The 16,338-nt window shown below is 41.1% G+C and overlaps 1 protein-coding gene across 2 annotated transcripts; it reads left to right on the forward strand.

Moving 5' to 3' along the window:
• On the forward strand, positions 1-5,897 carry LOC144713580 (nuclear receptor coactivator). Of its 2 annotated transcripts, none has more exons than XM_078588191.1 (11): positions 1-309; positions 726-768; positions 856-929; positions 1,018-1,089; positions 1,326-1,406; positions 2,111-2,254; positions 2,325-2,423; positions 2,502-3,639; positions 4,090-4,247; positions 4,319-4,357; positions 4,442-5,897. In XM_078588191.1, exons 1-11 carry the CDS (start codon positions 154-156, stop codon positions 5,729-5,731), a joined length of 3,294 nt encoding a protein of 1,097 aa, XP_078444317.1. In that variant the 5' UTR covers positions 1-153; the 3' UTR covers positions 5,732-5,897. The 2 variants fall into 2 exon arrangements, with proteins under 2 accessions (XP_078444317.1, XP_078444318.1); XM_078588192.1 differs by having other exon boundaries at positions 4,093-4,247.
• The last annotated feature ends 10,441 nt before the right edge of the window (positions 5,898-16,338 follow it).

Consider the following 16,338-nt stretch of genomic DNA (forward strand, 5'->3'; position numbering starts at 1 on the left):
AGAGTAAATATAGACAGAATTGGCCGTGGAAGGAACTACCGACTGCGCGAGTGCTGGATCGTCGGTAACTGGGAAGGATCGTAGAGTTCGAAGCTGGAGAAGAAAATTCTCAACGGGGCTCCGGCAAATCGGAGCGGCGACGGGGGGCGGTGAATGCGAAGCGAAGGCCGAAGAATGGGGGTCTCTTTCAAGGTGTCGAAAACTGGGACAAGATTCCGACCTAGGCTCGTCCCCCACCCCGAGACCACCTCAGACACCTCCTTCTCGAAAGTGGGCATCGATAATTCGAGCGACAGATCGAAACCAGAGGTAATCCAGTTGTATCTGTTCGATCCCCGGATGCGCATGATTCAAATTCATGAATTGGTTTACTGAAATTATGCTCTCCTAGTTTCAAAATTCGGTGCGTTCTAGCCATCTTCCTCGGTCATCGTTTGTAATTTCCAAGTTTTTTCTTGGAATTTCCGGGCTGATCAACTTTTGGGTGCTTGGTGATTTTAGGATTGTGATTCGAGGACGACTCCGCCCATGCTTTTCTGTGACAATATACGTTGTGAATTAATTACCCCGTAATGCGACTTCGCATTGTTTTTTTCAGAAAGTAGGCATCCGCGTGGTTATGTCTGATACATAATTTTCTTTTCAAACTTTCGGACTTGTTCCGTGTTTTGAGAGCTTATCTCGTGTTCTGCCATACCGTATGTGATCAAAATTTTAATTTTCAGGACCATGTATCGGAGAGGATGGAAGAGTCATCTGGTCTAACTGGTACGATTTGCTAGATTACTTTTTACACTTGATCCTCATGAAAACGTTGCTGACCCTTGAGTCGACATGGGACTTGCTTTTGTGAAGTCTTTGCAGATCACGAAGTCTCCTTCACTTTGAATCTTTTCCCAGATGGTTTTTCTATTGGCACTCTCAACGAGGTATGTTTAGTGTAAGTTTTCCCGGTAATTGAAAATTTTGATGATGCACTCACTTCTTTTTACTGTTATGTCAATTCATTGGCTTTAGCCACAGGCTTTTCATGAAGAAGCTCCCAAGTCACTTCATCCATACAGTAGGGCATCGGAAAGCCTTTTTTCTGTGAGTTCATTGGCCTTGTTTTATTAATCACTCTGGGAATGTTTGAGCTAGTCCTCAAGATACTCTCTTTTGCCTCTTTGGCGAAAACACTCGCCGCGAAATGATTTTCTTGTTTCCTGCATATTATTAAAGATGACCTTCTTATGACATTGTAGCTGTTGTTTGTTTTTTTTCTAATTTTCTTTTCTTTTCTTCAAGTAACGTTGATTTTTCCTTTTTTCATAATGTATTTGTAGGCAATTGAAACGGCATGGCTTCCCGGAGATATTTTGGATGACATTCCAAGCAAGTTTATTAATGGCTCCCTTATCTGTGAGGTTGGTTAGTTCTTCTGAGCGACGCTGAATGGGACTTGTTTGGAGTCTCTAGTTGAACCTTCTCTGAGGACAAGTTTCTTTTCTGGTTTGCAATGCGATCAGCTTCTGTAGCTATTGATTTAGATATTTTCAATCTGGCTTCTGTTCGCGAATTCTCAGTTATGTTTTTTTTAATGTATTTTGAAACACGAAACTGCGTGAATTGATCTACGTTGTATTTTTCTTGTGTAGTTTATTATATTTTTGGGGAAATCGTATGTGGTATTGAATTATTGGATGAAAAAGACTTGACTCATTATTCTCTGAAACACCTATTCCATCTAAAACTCATCTGACTTTAACTTTTTAAATTAACGTGTAACTAAATGAACTTGCGATATTTATGCGGACAGTCTTTTATTGTGCTAAAACTTTTCCAAGAAAACAAATATTTGTTTATTTTATCGACCACTCGATGAACTCACTCTATCCAGGGTAATCTTTAATTCTCTTTGCCTTACTGACGATGACGATGAGTAGTCACATCCCCCTCATAAATTCTTGTCTGCAGCCAGGATGATGATGATACCGATTCTGTAATCGTCATCACCAAACAAGCTGTGGATGATGATAATTTTTGGATGATGTTGGCGTTTCTGTCATTTTTGGCAGGCATTTGTTTGATTCTCGACATGAAGCATTACTGTTTATTGTGATGGGTGCAGGTGCGTGACTATCGGGGATTCTCAGTCACCTTGACAGCTGGTTCTCCTAACATTAATAGAGTACGGCTTCGGATCTCTCTGGAAAACATTGTGAGGGATATCCCATCCATATCTGATGATTCATGGACGTATAGGGACTTATTGGTATGTGTATTACTCACACCATCCCCTGCTCTATGATGCGCTTATTGATGGTGGTTATTATGTTATATAGGAGGTGGAATCCCGAATCTTGAAAGCAGTGCAACCGAATCTTGTTCTTGATCCCACCCCAATGATGGGCCGTCTATGCCAGAGTCCAGTATCCAATAAGGTAATCACTTTCTTCTTTCAAACATGCATCTGAAATAACACAATAGAACATAAAAAATCTAGTAACATTGTTGTCCAGTTGAACTTGGGGACGAGTGATATGAGGAAGAAGCGACTGCGACCAACTCCTGAAGTGACTGTCACGTCTAACAGTCAGACCCATGGAAAAAAAATCTTCATCGACCAAGTCACAGGAATGCATCCAAACAATACAGCTGTGAACTTGAGTGCGCCATTGCCTCAGTCCATGATCACCAGAGACTTGCAGCAGCTACAGCCGATTGGGAAGAGGTTAAAGCAAGAGGCATCTTCCTCTCCTCTGGATGACATGCAGTGGAAAAACCAAATGCTGATGGCCAAGAATTTCAAGTATCCTCACCAGATGATGAGCGAGTCAACGAGCTCTGAAGCATGTTATCTGAGTCAGCCTGGGATGAGATCATCGGGGATCAAGGATGAAGGAGCGGAGATACTAAGCTGGAGCAGCCGAGCTGAGGCTGAGAAGGCAAAGAGTACACTGGAGCAGCCACAATCGCAGTACACCCAACAGATTACATCAAGGCCCCAGTTTCCTTCTCAAACACAGTGGCATGTGCCAGGGCCGATGGAGATGAAGAAGGGCAGTTCATTGCAGAAGAGGAAATCCATTCAAAGCCCGCGGGTTTCCACTGGGCCCACTGCCCAGTCCCCTGTGTCATCCAAATCCGGCGAGATGTCCAGCGGGTCAATGGGCGGCTCTGCTCTGGCAGCGCAGAGGGACAAATCCACGGCTGTATCTGCTTTATCCTCAAGCGCTGGTGATTCCATGCAAAGGTCAACACCAGCTCTGAAAAGGAAACCTAATCCCTCCGCAAGAAGCCAGCCGGCAGGAATGGTGGGCTCGCCAGCAAGCATAGGCAATGTTGGCGCTCCGCTGATGTCCACGGCCTCTGCGCTTGCTGTCACTGAGCAAGCTATTCTTGATGGGTTCTCAAAGATCCAAGCAATTACAAAGAAGTACCAACTCAACGTGAAGAAGAGCAAGCCTGAGAATGCCCCTGTGCAGAAGCTGAAGCCGCCCACCTCGCCGAAAGTTGCTTTCTGCCTTGCTAACGCATTGAGCAATGACGACTATCACAACCTGCAGAGCCCCATGTCAAGGTCCCTCGTGAATGGCACCATGAACACCTTAAAGATGAGAGTCCTTTCTTTCATCCGAGCAGAGCATTTGTACCAAGGTAAAATCTCTCTTTTGGTGCTTCAAGAATTCTACACTGGTCAATATCATTGCCAATGTCATCAACCGTCGATGTGTGGGCAATGGTGTTGACAAAATTTAGGGTAGTTGACGATGATGTTGAGGTTACCATTGAAGGTTGATGTTGACAATGATGGGAAGTCACAAACGGTTGATGCTGTCAGTCAACATCATTTCCCACCTCCATTAAATTCTACATAAAAAATGTTCAACACTGTCAACATCAAAGTCATCATCACTGTGAACCAGCCTAGTTTATGATGATGATGACATTGACAAAAGTTTTCTTGAAGTATATGGACAATTGACAGCTAAATTGATGTTCACGGCATCATGGGCAACCAGTCAACCAATGTCAATGTCATCGGGACAATCCGAAACCTTAATTCTTATTGAAGACACAAATCTTCTCAACAAATACATAATACAGCAGGTCTTCCGGTTCAGCCTGCTGCTCCAGCACAAGACAGCGTCAGAGTAATAATGAGGGAGATGCCTGGCGATGGCACCGTGATAATGCACTATGGATCCGTTGATGAATCTGACTCACAGTACCCTCTCGGTTGCCCACTCGTCTTGCCCAACACTGTATGTGCAATCTCTCTTAATTTTTTTCTCAAATAATATATTTAAATCTCAGCTCCGTCTCTTTTTTGCAGCACTCTGCAGACCTGCTAGCCACCCAACTCCGCAGACTGGTAACTTTGCTATTCCTTCTCTGTCGACAGCCCTTCCGTTTTAATGTTCGATGATGTATAAATAGAGCTGGTTCTGTGATGCAGATGGAGAAGGAGAGATATCAGGTGAAGGAAGATCACGTCCAACCACTGCCTCCACATATGATCAACAACTCAGTCGGGACGGTTTCTGACAATGGTGGGCCTGAGATCCAACCGCGGGCCAACCCTGCTTCCCCTGCGAGCCAAGGGTCCATGGGCCTGCCAAGCCCTTCCCAGAGCTTCCACACCATGGGTCGGGCCATGGTCTCTGGGAACCAGGCTGGGTTGCAGCCATCGTTTTTCCCCGGCGCAACGGGCCTTCCCATGCCCCCCAGGGCGGTACAGCCGGGTTCCCTCATGGACCCACTGCCACAGCATCAGCAAGGTCAAACTCAGGCCCCGCCACAGATGCAGAAATCAGCGGCAATGCTCGCCACCAACCCACTATCCAGACTGATGGGTCAGAGCCCCGGGATGCAGCTGGGCGCCAGCAAGGCATCGCACATCCAGCTACAGATGATGCAGCAGCAACAGCATTCTCAGATGCCAGCTGGCAAGCCCATGATGGCAGCCATGGGCATGGGTGGCCTGGGCGGTGTCATGGGCATGGGCTCAGGGCTCAGGGCCATGTCCTCCCCCATGGGCGCAGCCATGCCAGGCCAGATCAACCTGGCAGAGGTGTCAGGCTTTGGTCCTGGGATGCGTGGCACGACCGCGTCGCAGGCCCAATTTGCCAATGCGTTAAGGATGCAAATGGCTCAGCGACAGAACCGGACGGCCGCCGCTGCTGGGGTGTATGGCGCGGCCCAGTCTGGAATCATGGGTGGGCAGATGCTCCCAAGCTCACCTGCTGGGCTATCGATGCTGGGCCAGACCCTGAACCGGGCCGGCATGAGCCAGATGCAGCGGGCCGCTTTGTCCTCCATGGGCCCCCCAAAGATCGGCACCCCAGCCAACTTCTACTTGAATCAGCAGCAGCAGCAGCAACAGCTACATCACCTGGTGCAACAACAGCAAATTCAGCAGCAACAGCAGATTCAGCAGCAGCAGCAGATGGGTTCGCCGCTGCAGCAGCCACAGGTAGGGTCACCGATGTTAGTGGGGTCACCGTCAGCTGCCACAGTGCAGCAGGTTAGTCCGCAGCAGATGGGTCAGCAGAATCCAGTGAGTCCGCAGCAGATGAGCGCTGGAGCAGTGCCGCTGCCAACAATCAGCAACACGGGCAATGGGGGGCCGACCCCGGCTAGTCCACAGCTGAGCTCACAGACGCACGGTTCTGTAGGGAGCATCACAAGCTCGCCTTTGGAGCAGCTGCAGAGCTCAAATAAGGGGTCCTCAGTCTCCACTGTCTGAGTGCAGGAATTGAAGTTGTTGATCCATCTCATCATATTGATGACGCCGACGCATGAATGTGCATGTCCGCCAGAATAAATTCTAACTTCTTATCTTACCCCCACTGCATTACAGTTTAACTTGGTGTAAATTTTGTTTGAAAATAGGTGATTGATTGATGATCCTACATTCTCTGTGGAGAGAGAGAGAGCGATTATTTGTCTACATTCTCTGTGCATAACATTGTTGTTTAAAGTCAGTGACCTGAACAATGCACCAAGCTATGAAGAGAGGATTTACCCCCAAAAACCGTGTTAATGTTTCTGCAGTTCATCGTAAATATGACTGAAAAAAGTGAAAGGCTGATAGGAAATGCCATCCATCCTATTTTAATCGACAGGAAAATGGTTCAAAATTTAATTCTTATCTTTTCTATTGGCAGTCATGCTTTTCTTTCTAAATTTTTTTCCAATTTCTTGTTCTTTTGACCTCATTATACTCAGACATGATAATTACCAAAAAGATTGAACTTGACAATGATTCTCTCTCTCTCTCTCTCTATCGAAGGTTTTTCATACTGGGCTGAGGTAAATGCGATGACTTGGCATCTCTAAAGGACTCTTTTTCTCTCTCTCTCATCTTGATATATAAATGTAGAGAGAGAAAGAGTGAATCATTGAAACCAAGTGCATTGCATTTAGCTTATCCCAGTACGAAAAGCCTCCACTATAAGTGACAGAGATGACAATGATAATTACAGCCCAGTACAAAATGCCTCCAGTACGAAAAGCCTCAATTTCGCTCCAATTTCTGGTTCTTTTGACCTCATGATACTCAGACATGATAATTACCAAAAAGATTGAACTTGACAATGATTCTCTCTATCTCTCTCTCTCTATTGAAGGTTTTTCGTACTGGGCTGAGCTAAATGCAATGCACTTGACATCTCTAAAGGACTCTTTCTCTCTCTCTCTCTCATATTGATATATATATGTAGAGAGAGAAAGAGTAAATCATTGAAACAAAGTGCATTGCATTGAGCTGAACCAAGTGTTTCATTGACAGAGATGACAGCCACTACTATCCATCAAACGTACCTATGATTAAAAAGCAGATTTCAAAAGAATCAATCCACTCAACTAACATTCATGGTTTAAACCAATCAGTTTGAATCTAAAGGGGGGCAAACTTTATTGCAATTTTTTTTTAGTACAATTAGGATGTAAATTATAAAGCTACATGTCTAGCACTTTATTTTAATATGCTATTTGACTGTTCCCTAATCCTATAGTGGATAATTTATTAACTCCATAATCTCAGTTTCCCATTATTGTCCTAACAAGTGTCTAGGCCACCAAAGTCATAGATCAAGGAATGAGGGAAGAGATAAGACTCAAAAAGTCAAATACTCTTGCCATAGGGAAATGTTCAAATACTCTGACCAGGTCTTATTCCTTCTCCTAAACCACAAACGCTTCCTTTGAATGCTGCTCCTCCAGTGGTTTTCTCACTAGTTCAACTATCCTCCCTCACAATTTGATCTGTCTTAAACTTTATAAAATTCTTACATTAATGAAATTATTCCAAATATTTATTTAAACGGGAGAACATACAAATGATATTCCTTTCCCATTGGACCACACCAGTTTGCATGTAAAGCTCAAAGATTATTTTTATGGACTCAAAGACAATACTTATGTCTATAGGTTAAATTAACTTTCAAATAAATTCATGATTTATTAATATCATCAAAATTTTCAACTCATAAGTTAAATTAATTATATTTAACTACTCATTATTATCCAATATAGTTTTCTCCTCCAATTAGTTTTAAATATGTATGCATTATCTCAAATTCATTACTTTCTCCATAATTCTATATTTAAGCCGATTAACCTAACTTGATCTCTTTCGCTCTATATCAATCTCAATTAACAAGTCATCATCTCACTGAATTATGTATTAACTCACTTAAAAAGATCATATCTCTATCCGTTTGATCAGTTAAGATTTTTGAATCCCAAGATTATCGTTTTGTTCTAGTTCCAAACTCATCGAGTTATCAAGCCTCCTCTTAATTTTTCTCTTCTGCACTTATTTCAATTTCAATTTATTATGGTCCAAGTCTTGATTAAACTTTTTAATAGGATTTAAAATAATAAAAATTCAATTTATATTTGATATAATTGTGAGGTTATATCATATTCATTATGTTGAAATGAGGGAATTTTGTTATATCTTCATCTTACATTTTTCTTATTTGATTGTTTTTTATCTTTATCTATCTTAGACATTTCTCCTTTCAGGCACTGATAATTATAACAACAAACTCTTAACTGCATGAGTTGATTTGAAGATAATTAACCAATTAGCTGAAGGTGATTTTATTTCTTTTTCATCATATCTTGGTTTTAATTCAACCAATTTCCATTAGCAGATGTTCTAACATTTGATATAGATATTTAGCATAGGAATGTTTGATAAATACGAATAAGCTTGGGTCATGATAAAAAATCGATGATAGATGTAATAATTTTGATATCAAAGTGGGTAGCTGTCATTTTAGCATGTTCTTTATCATCTTTGCACCAAAGATAATAAGCTGAGATTATCTTCTATCTTCTATCTTCAATAGTAATATGATCTTCTTGGGTTTGGAGTATCAATTTTCTGGTTCATCATACAAAGCTCAAGTTTGGTGAGGGAAAATTACGTGGTAGACACAAAGGATTTCCTAAATCTGGCTTTTTAGTTTATGTATTTATGGCTTTATAGTGAAATTTGGTGTAATATATGTGTTTTTTATAGTTTATCAGATCATGTTACATGAATCATACCAGAAACTACTTACATACGTAAGTATTCAATTGGGCAGCAAGTCCCATCTCAACTTTCCAATACAGGCCATAAAAATTACCATATTTCACTTTAGATCATAATTGATTGTTATAATCCTGAATGTTGTTTTTGTCTTTTACCTAATACACTATATAAAAAAATAGATTACACCAAAATGCATATTCGTATTGTTAAATAAATATTAACATATTATTTTTAATATTATATTATAAATTGGTTAAAATAATTTGATTGCTTGTTGAATTTGACTCTTTGAATATTTCCACATAGAATTTTATAAGTCAGATATGATTCAGTTCGATCGCATTTTAAATTTTGATCCTACTATGTTATTTTGATTAAAGATAGGCATATCACAATTATTTTGATCAATTATTTAAATACTATATTTGTGATTTAGCCTTGTTCCAGTTTAAGAAGGTATAATCCTTCATGTTGGTCTTTTTATTTTAATGCAGATAGTAGTATAAGATGAAAATCTATGTGACCAACAAGCCAATCACACATTCCATATCTTGTTTCATGTTCATGTTGGTTCTAGAGGCCTAGATATGCATGAACACGAGGATTCCACACAGCAGAAGACACATAATAACATCATTAAAATCATGAATCGAAGCAACTGTGTAAGGATTGCATCCGTGATTTCTCACATCCTCGAGTGAGACAAGTCGAGCTGCTCATATGTGCAGCCTCTAGATGTAACCATGTGATCCTCGGCACCTCGAATCTCTTCATTCATCTTGAAAAGCTCCGTTCAACCAGCGTTGCTGTCATTGTGAAGTCCTGATCGCATTAGGAGTGGAGTGGAGATACGAGGAGAAGGGCAAAGAAGAGGAAAATCCTTAAACAATTCTGGCCTTGGTGAATTTCCATCTAGGGCCTTCCCCAATTTATACTAAGTGGGTATTTTTCATAGAAAGACCAAAAACTTAAGTATATCTTCCAACATCCAATAGACCATATGCGTGTGACCCTCTAGGCCCATGTCTCAATCTAGTTAACGACTCTAGCATTCCAATAACCTTAATTCCTATCTCTACAAAATTCACTAAGTCCGATCATGTATTCATGGACTTCATTATAAGAATCTCACGTGCACTATAATAAATATGTTCTATTAATGAACATGGAATAATTTATGGAATGCGTGATTGGCTTGCTGGCCATATATATTTCTAGCACTTTATGAATAGAATATATTCATTATAATGCACAAGTGATGCTTATAATTAAGTCCATGAATACATGATTAGACATAGTGAATTATGATGAGATCATAACATGTAGATTACTAGTCTCTAGGCATGTGTTATTCATAGTCTTTTTGACCGATACTTGAGAAGGACATCAAAGTATCCAGATATAATAACACTATCTAGCCTCACTCAGATGATGAGTATGGCGGTCCTGTAGCCATTAGTGTGGAAACAATAAGCATAGATAGTAACTGATCTTTAATTGACAGAGTGCACTAAATTGATCCGTAAAATCCCTAAATAGTATTACACCAAATTGTCAATTGGTTGATTCACATCACGGTTGTGTAAGTGGTCCTTAAATGTGAGACACCAAAGACGTCTTTTGGACGAATAGATGTATATTGACTATGACATATGAGTTTATTATCATGAGATTCTAAATAGTCTTAGTTTGGGTGCATCAAGAAATTCATGAAAACAATTGAGTGGGAAAGAGGAGATTGTCCAACCTTGGTGTAAGAGGAGACCACGCATGGAAGACGATGCAATGAAGTACGTGGCCAAGGTGGTGAAATATTAGAGAAGAGTTCCCCTATGATTTTCCAACGCATCAGTACTAACTCAGATGAACGATTAGGGTTTGATAGTAGACCATACCCTAAGTCATCCTAGGAGCATCAAATGAATAAGGGACTATACCTACATAGTAACCGATGATTAACAAGTTCAATGAGTAAGTCGATACACAATCCTTTGTATCTTCTAGAGCATAAGGTGTAGCTTGGCATCCCACGGGTTGGAGCCTCGACCTATCGATTGGGTTAAGTTGATCCTGCATTAGTTAGTCTGTATGATGATATAGTTATATAATTTTGAAGGCCAATACAGGATATCGAGATGATGGAGTCATTAACTAGTTTGATACATGGCTGTAGAGGGCCACACACAAATGGTAATTTGAACGTTGAAGATATATTTAAGTTTTGGAATTTTTTATGAAAAATATCAAATTAGTATAAATTGAGGAAGCCCCTCATGAAATTTACCAAGGCCATAATTGTTCAAGGGTTTTCCTCTTCTTCGCTCTTCTCCTCACAGCTCCACTCCACTCTTGATACAATCAAGATGCCACAATGACGGCAACCGAGGAATTCCACCATTGGACTGCTTACCCCATTTTGTTGACAAACAAGGGAATTATTGTTGTTTCCATGCATGAAAATATTTTTTAACAATTGGGTTTGGCCATGTCAAAGATATTGTGCACTGATCAATTAGTGAGTGAGCCCTATCAGTTATGTTGAAAGTGTTTTGGTACTGTCATCCTTTTATTCAGCCATTAATATGAAACTAATTTAAAGTTTTAACTAAATTTAAACAAAAAATGTATGCATCAAAGTATACTAAAAATCTTGGAGCATGCATCAAATCACATCCATAGTTAGAATCAAAAAAAAAATCTTTCATGTGATATTTCTAAGTTTAGTAATTCAAATAATATATTTATAACCATATTTTTCAAGTCAAGAGTCACATATGGAGAGTTTTGAATTATGATTGATGGTAAAATTGAATTTCAGTGCTATCATTGCCATTAATTCATTTTTATTGGATTTATTATTTATTTTAAAATTTATACGGCCATTATTTAATTATTTTATCTAAAAAGGATTATTTGAGACCCATTATTTCAGATTATGTGGCTGGTTTGCCCAATATATTATTGCAATACCTTACACCATGGTTCATCCATTTAATTTATTATGGGGCAAGAACAATTAAGATCTCAACAAATGCAGTCCATAAGAATTATAATCATAATGTTTTATGGAGGAATCTATTTATTTTGAGCCTTTTATTTTATGTTCGTAAAATAAAAAAAGTGATGGAATATATGTGGCCAAAAAGCCACTAACAAATTTCATATTTTGTTCCATGTTAATTAATGCAATGTATTCATTATAGTGTACGTGTAATGATTATAATGAAGTCCATGAATACATGATCAGGCTTAGTGAATTATGATGAGATCGTAATATGGAGATCACTAGTCGTGAAGCATGTGTTCTATATATTCCTATTTGAGTGATACTCATGAAGGACAATGAAGTATCTAGATAGACTAGCTCTATCTATTATCATTGTCATTAAGTAATATATTATGGTTATATCGTTAAGTAATTTGGAAGGCCAATAAAGGTTGTTGGGTCATTAGAGTCGTTGACTACATTGTCACATGGGCCTTGCGGGTCACACATAAATGGTTTTTTGGACGTCAAAAGATATACTAAAAGTTTGGGGTTTTAATGAAAAGCACACACTTAGTATGGGAAAGCCCTGAAATAAATTCTCCCACGCAATAATTTTTCAGCGCCTTTCCCCTTCTCCATTATCCTGATTGCTCTTCTTCATTCGTGATGAGATTGAGCCAGGATAATGGGAACGATAAAGTGTGAACAAAGCTTGTCAAGGTGAAGGAGGAGATTCGACGTTCCATGGGCCACATGGATATGTCTAGAGGTTGCACACATGAGTAGCTCAACATGTCTCACTCAAGGATCTAAGAAATCACGAATGATATTTGATTAGATTCATCATTTTGTAGACGTCATTTTAATTTTGTTCATCATCTTTCGCTACAGGAATCAATTTTGTTTCATCTAGATTCAAAACAAGGACCCTCAAAAAATCAGACTTGATAAAAATGTTTACATTGATGTATTCAAATTCTGAAAAATAAAAAATGTGTCTGATAAAAAAATAAAATGAACAAAAAATAAATGTATTCAAATTTTGCGAAGAACTCACATCATATTTAGGTACACTTAAATAAAATGTGATTTTAGGAGAGTTAAATAATATTTTCTCTAACTCTAATATATTTTAAGGCATTAAAACATTTTAATGACAAAGTCACATTTGATTAAACTTTTGAATCTCAAACCTCCATAATTTGATCCCGAAAAAATTAGGAATAATTTATTGGAGGCTGAGAAATTTTTACAACCGTAAAGGAATAATTTGGTTGTTCGGGATTAGTGATGCATCCTTAGTACATGAATAGTGTAGTAACATGACTTGAATCCACAAGCCTTGGCCTGACTCCACGGAACTAGCTTTTTCAACCTGATGTCGGACGTCATCGAGGGTGGCGTACGATGGGTAATTCACTAGGAGATGTAACTACACGATGACGTGAATTCTAGGTGGATGTACATGCAGGTCCGAATCGTAGGGATTTGCCGAGCTCCAAGATCTGGGGTGGGTGACCTGTGACGGTGACCTTTTGACCCTTGTCAGAGCGACGACGACGACTACAGCATTGAACATAATAATTCTGTTGACCCTCTCACATAACGGACAGGCTCATCCCTTACCTGGGAATTCACTCGAGATATAGTTTTCACGATATATTCTCTCACCTTATCTAACCTGAGTGCAGAGGAGTGCTGCCAAAAATATACTGAAAGACGTGATTTAACTGATGAGCAAGGGGAACGACGTACCTCGCCGATGGCGGCATTCATCGTCGGTGTCTTCGTCGGTGCACAGGCCGGTGCAAGCAAGTCAGCAGAGGCGTGTCGGTGAAGGGCATGGCTTTGCTCGACTAACGGCGATGGCGCGGCGCAGGAACGTGATATCGGAGGTTGGAGGCGAGGAGGTAGGGGTGAGCGGCGGCGACAAGACTCGAGCAAGAGGCCAAGTTTGAAGGGCGCACAGGTAAGAGGGAGCGGCGCTAGCAGTGTCAAGCGATTGTCAGCAGTAACATGCAGCACAAGGATGGAATGCATGGCAAGTCGACGAAAAGTGGGTGCCAGGAAGGATGGACTATTGGTTTCAGCAAGCACGGCTCTCCCCCGTGGCCGCACGGTGACTAGGCTCATCACAGTGAAAGCAATGGGGCGGCGACCATGAGTAGCACGTTGAAACGTGAGCAACATGGCTGACTCGTGAGATTCAGTACGACCGAACGAGTGGTGCAAGATCATCGATAGTGGATCAAAGCACGATGTACACTCATCGGCCGCACGGTGGTTCAGTGGTTAACGGGCAGCGGCGTCTGAGTGCTCGCGGTGGCTCGATGTGAACTGTGAAGCCTCGTACACGTTCAACAGAAGTTGCGAGCATCTAGACAGATGCCATGACTAGCTGGTGGCCCTGGGGTCCATGGATTAGGTGGTGTGGGATGTCCGTTGACCCCTCTGTCGGCACAGAATATCAAATGGCGTGGACGTCCTGGTCGCAGATTGGATAACTTAGGCATGTATTGGGCAAAGATGCACCTGCCGAAAGCAGAACATCGTCGTCTATCACCGAGACTGATCGTCGTCAAACTGGCGGTGGGTTGAGTTCTGTTGGATACTACGTGCACATTCGACGGCATTAGAATGACTACACGGTTGACCAGTCGCTCGACACGATTCAGGGTGTTTAGCGATCACAATGGCTTAACAATTGTCGTGGGAAGTCGACCAAGGACTCAGGAGACAACTCAGACATGCGTCAAGGTGTTTGCCAGTAGTACAATGTCCACGAAGCAAGACATGAATGAGTAGACAATGGTATAACAGCGGACAGAGCGAAATCTTAGCGAGCGGTGGCGCTTGGCGAACGAGTGCTCAGCGGGATGGGGAATGGCTCCTACGGTTTGGCTACGAAGAGATCCCTGTATTCTACTCTTCCTCTCTCCTTCTTTCCCACCTTCTTCTCTCTTCGTCTTCTTCTTCCTCTTCTTCCTCTTCTCCTTTTTCCTTCTTCTCGGTGAGACCTAGGGAACGTAACTTCCTATAACTAGAAAAAAAACACCAGATCTAGATCTGTTGGTGCCCATCATGGCCAAATATGATGGAAATATATGTGGTCGCCAAGCCAATCACACATTCCACATCTCGTTCAATGTTCATTAATACAACATATTCATTATAGTACGCGTGTGATGCTTATAATGAAGTCCATGAATACAACATATTCGAACTTAGTGAATTGTGATGAGATCGTAATACGGAGATCACTAGTCTTTAAGCATGTGTTCTAAATATTCATATTCGAAGGATACGCGAGAAGGACATCGAAGTATCCAGATAGAATAACACTATCTAGCCTCACTCATATGATGAGTATAGTCGGTCCCGAAGCCACTAGTGTGGAGACACTAAAGATAGATAGTTGGTACTTTTTAGTGGAAAGAGTTCACTGAATTGATCCGTACAAATCCCTGAATGGTATTATACCGAACTGTCAATCAGGTCGATTCATGTCATGGTTGTGTAAGTGACCCTTAGACTTGAGACACCAAAGACGTCTTGTGGACGGACGATTGTACTTTGATTATGGTCAATGAGTCTCTAATCGTGGGATTCTAAACGGTCTTAGTTCGGGTACATCAAGAAGTTCATGAAGACGATTGAGTAGTCAAGATGGGATCGTCCGTCCTTGGTATAAGAGGTGACAGCTCAAGGAAGATGATACGATGAAGTCCTTGGCCAAGGCAGTGAAATATCAGAGAAGAGTTCTCCGATGATTTCCAAATGCATGAGCACTAACTCAGATGACTGATTTGGGTTTGATAATTTACCATACCCTAAGTCATCCAAGGAGCGTCAAGTGGATGAGAGACTAAACATACACAGTAACTGATGATGAACATGTTCCATGAGTGAGTCGATACGCACTCCTTTGTATCTTCTAGAGCACGAGGTGTAGCTTGGCACCCCACGTGCTCGAGACTCGACCTATTCATTGGATTTAATTGATCCGACATTAATTAATATATATGTTGATATAGTTAATTAATTTGGAAGGCCAATAAAGCTTATTGGGCCAATGGAGTCATTAACTAGACTGATACATCGGCCTAGAGGGTCACACGCAAATGGTCTTTGGGACGTCTGAGGATATACTTAAGTTTTGGGGGTTTTCATGAAAAATACCCACTTAGTATAAATAGGGAAAGGCCCTGAATAAAATTTACCCAGGCCAGAATTGTTAAGGGGCCTTTCCCTTTCTTCTCCACTCTCCCCACAACCCTTCTCCATCCCTAATGCAATCGAGACGACGTAATGATGACGACGGAGATCGAACGGGGCTCGTCAACGAGAAGGAGGAGATTCGACGTGCCGAGGATCGCGTGGATACATCTAGCGGTTGTAAACTTGAGCAGTTCGACTCGTCTCACTCTGGGATCCAAGAAATCACAGATGTGATCCGTGCAAAGGTACATTGTTTCAATGGTTTTGTTGATGCCATTCGATTCGTTCAAGTCTTCTACTGCAAATTGTTTTGATTTGTTCATCCATGTCAAGGCCTCTGGAACCCAAAATTATATAAGGTCCATGATGGTCCCTTTACAAAGGGTCCAACAAGGGGACCCCTTTTACAACACAAATAAACTAAGAAACATAAAGAAAGCCACATGGCACATGACGAACACAACGCGACATGACAAACGGACACAATGAAACTGAAAACACAAGCACGATAAAATTAAAATTAAAACTAACACGACCTGGCAATAAATTCAAACAATCGATGGCGCGGTCGTGCTTTTCACCAGGGGTGTTAAACTCG

The sequence above is a fragment of the Wolffia australiana genome, chromosome 16 (assembly GCF_029677425.1).
Source record: "Wolffia australiana isolate 7733 chromosome 16, ASM2967742v1".
Classification (NCBI taxonomy): domain Eukaryota; kingdom Viridiplantae; phylum Streptophyta; class Magnoliopsida; order Alismatales; family Araceae; genus Wolffia; species Wolffia australiana.

What these genes read in the sequence shown, in the direction of transcription:
- LOC144713580 (XM_078588191.1), top strand. Translation starts at nt 154, where the DNA reads ATGCGAAGCGAAGGCCGAAGAATGGGGGTCTCTTTCAAGGTGTCGAAA. An exon ending in GCGACAGATCGAAACCAGAG is followed by an intron (nt 310 to 725) that starts GTAATCCAGTTG and finishes TTTAATTTTCAG; the next exon opens with GACCATGTATCGGAGAGGAT. An exon ending in AGAGTCCAGTATCCAATAAG is followed by an intron (nt 2,424 to 2,501) that starts GTAATCACTTTC and finishes ATTGTTGTCCAG; the next exon opens with TTGAACTTGGGGACGAGTGA.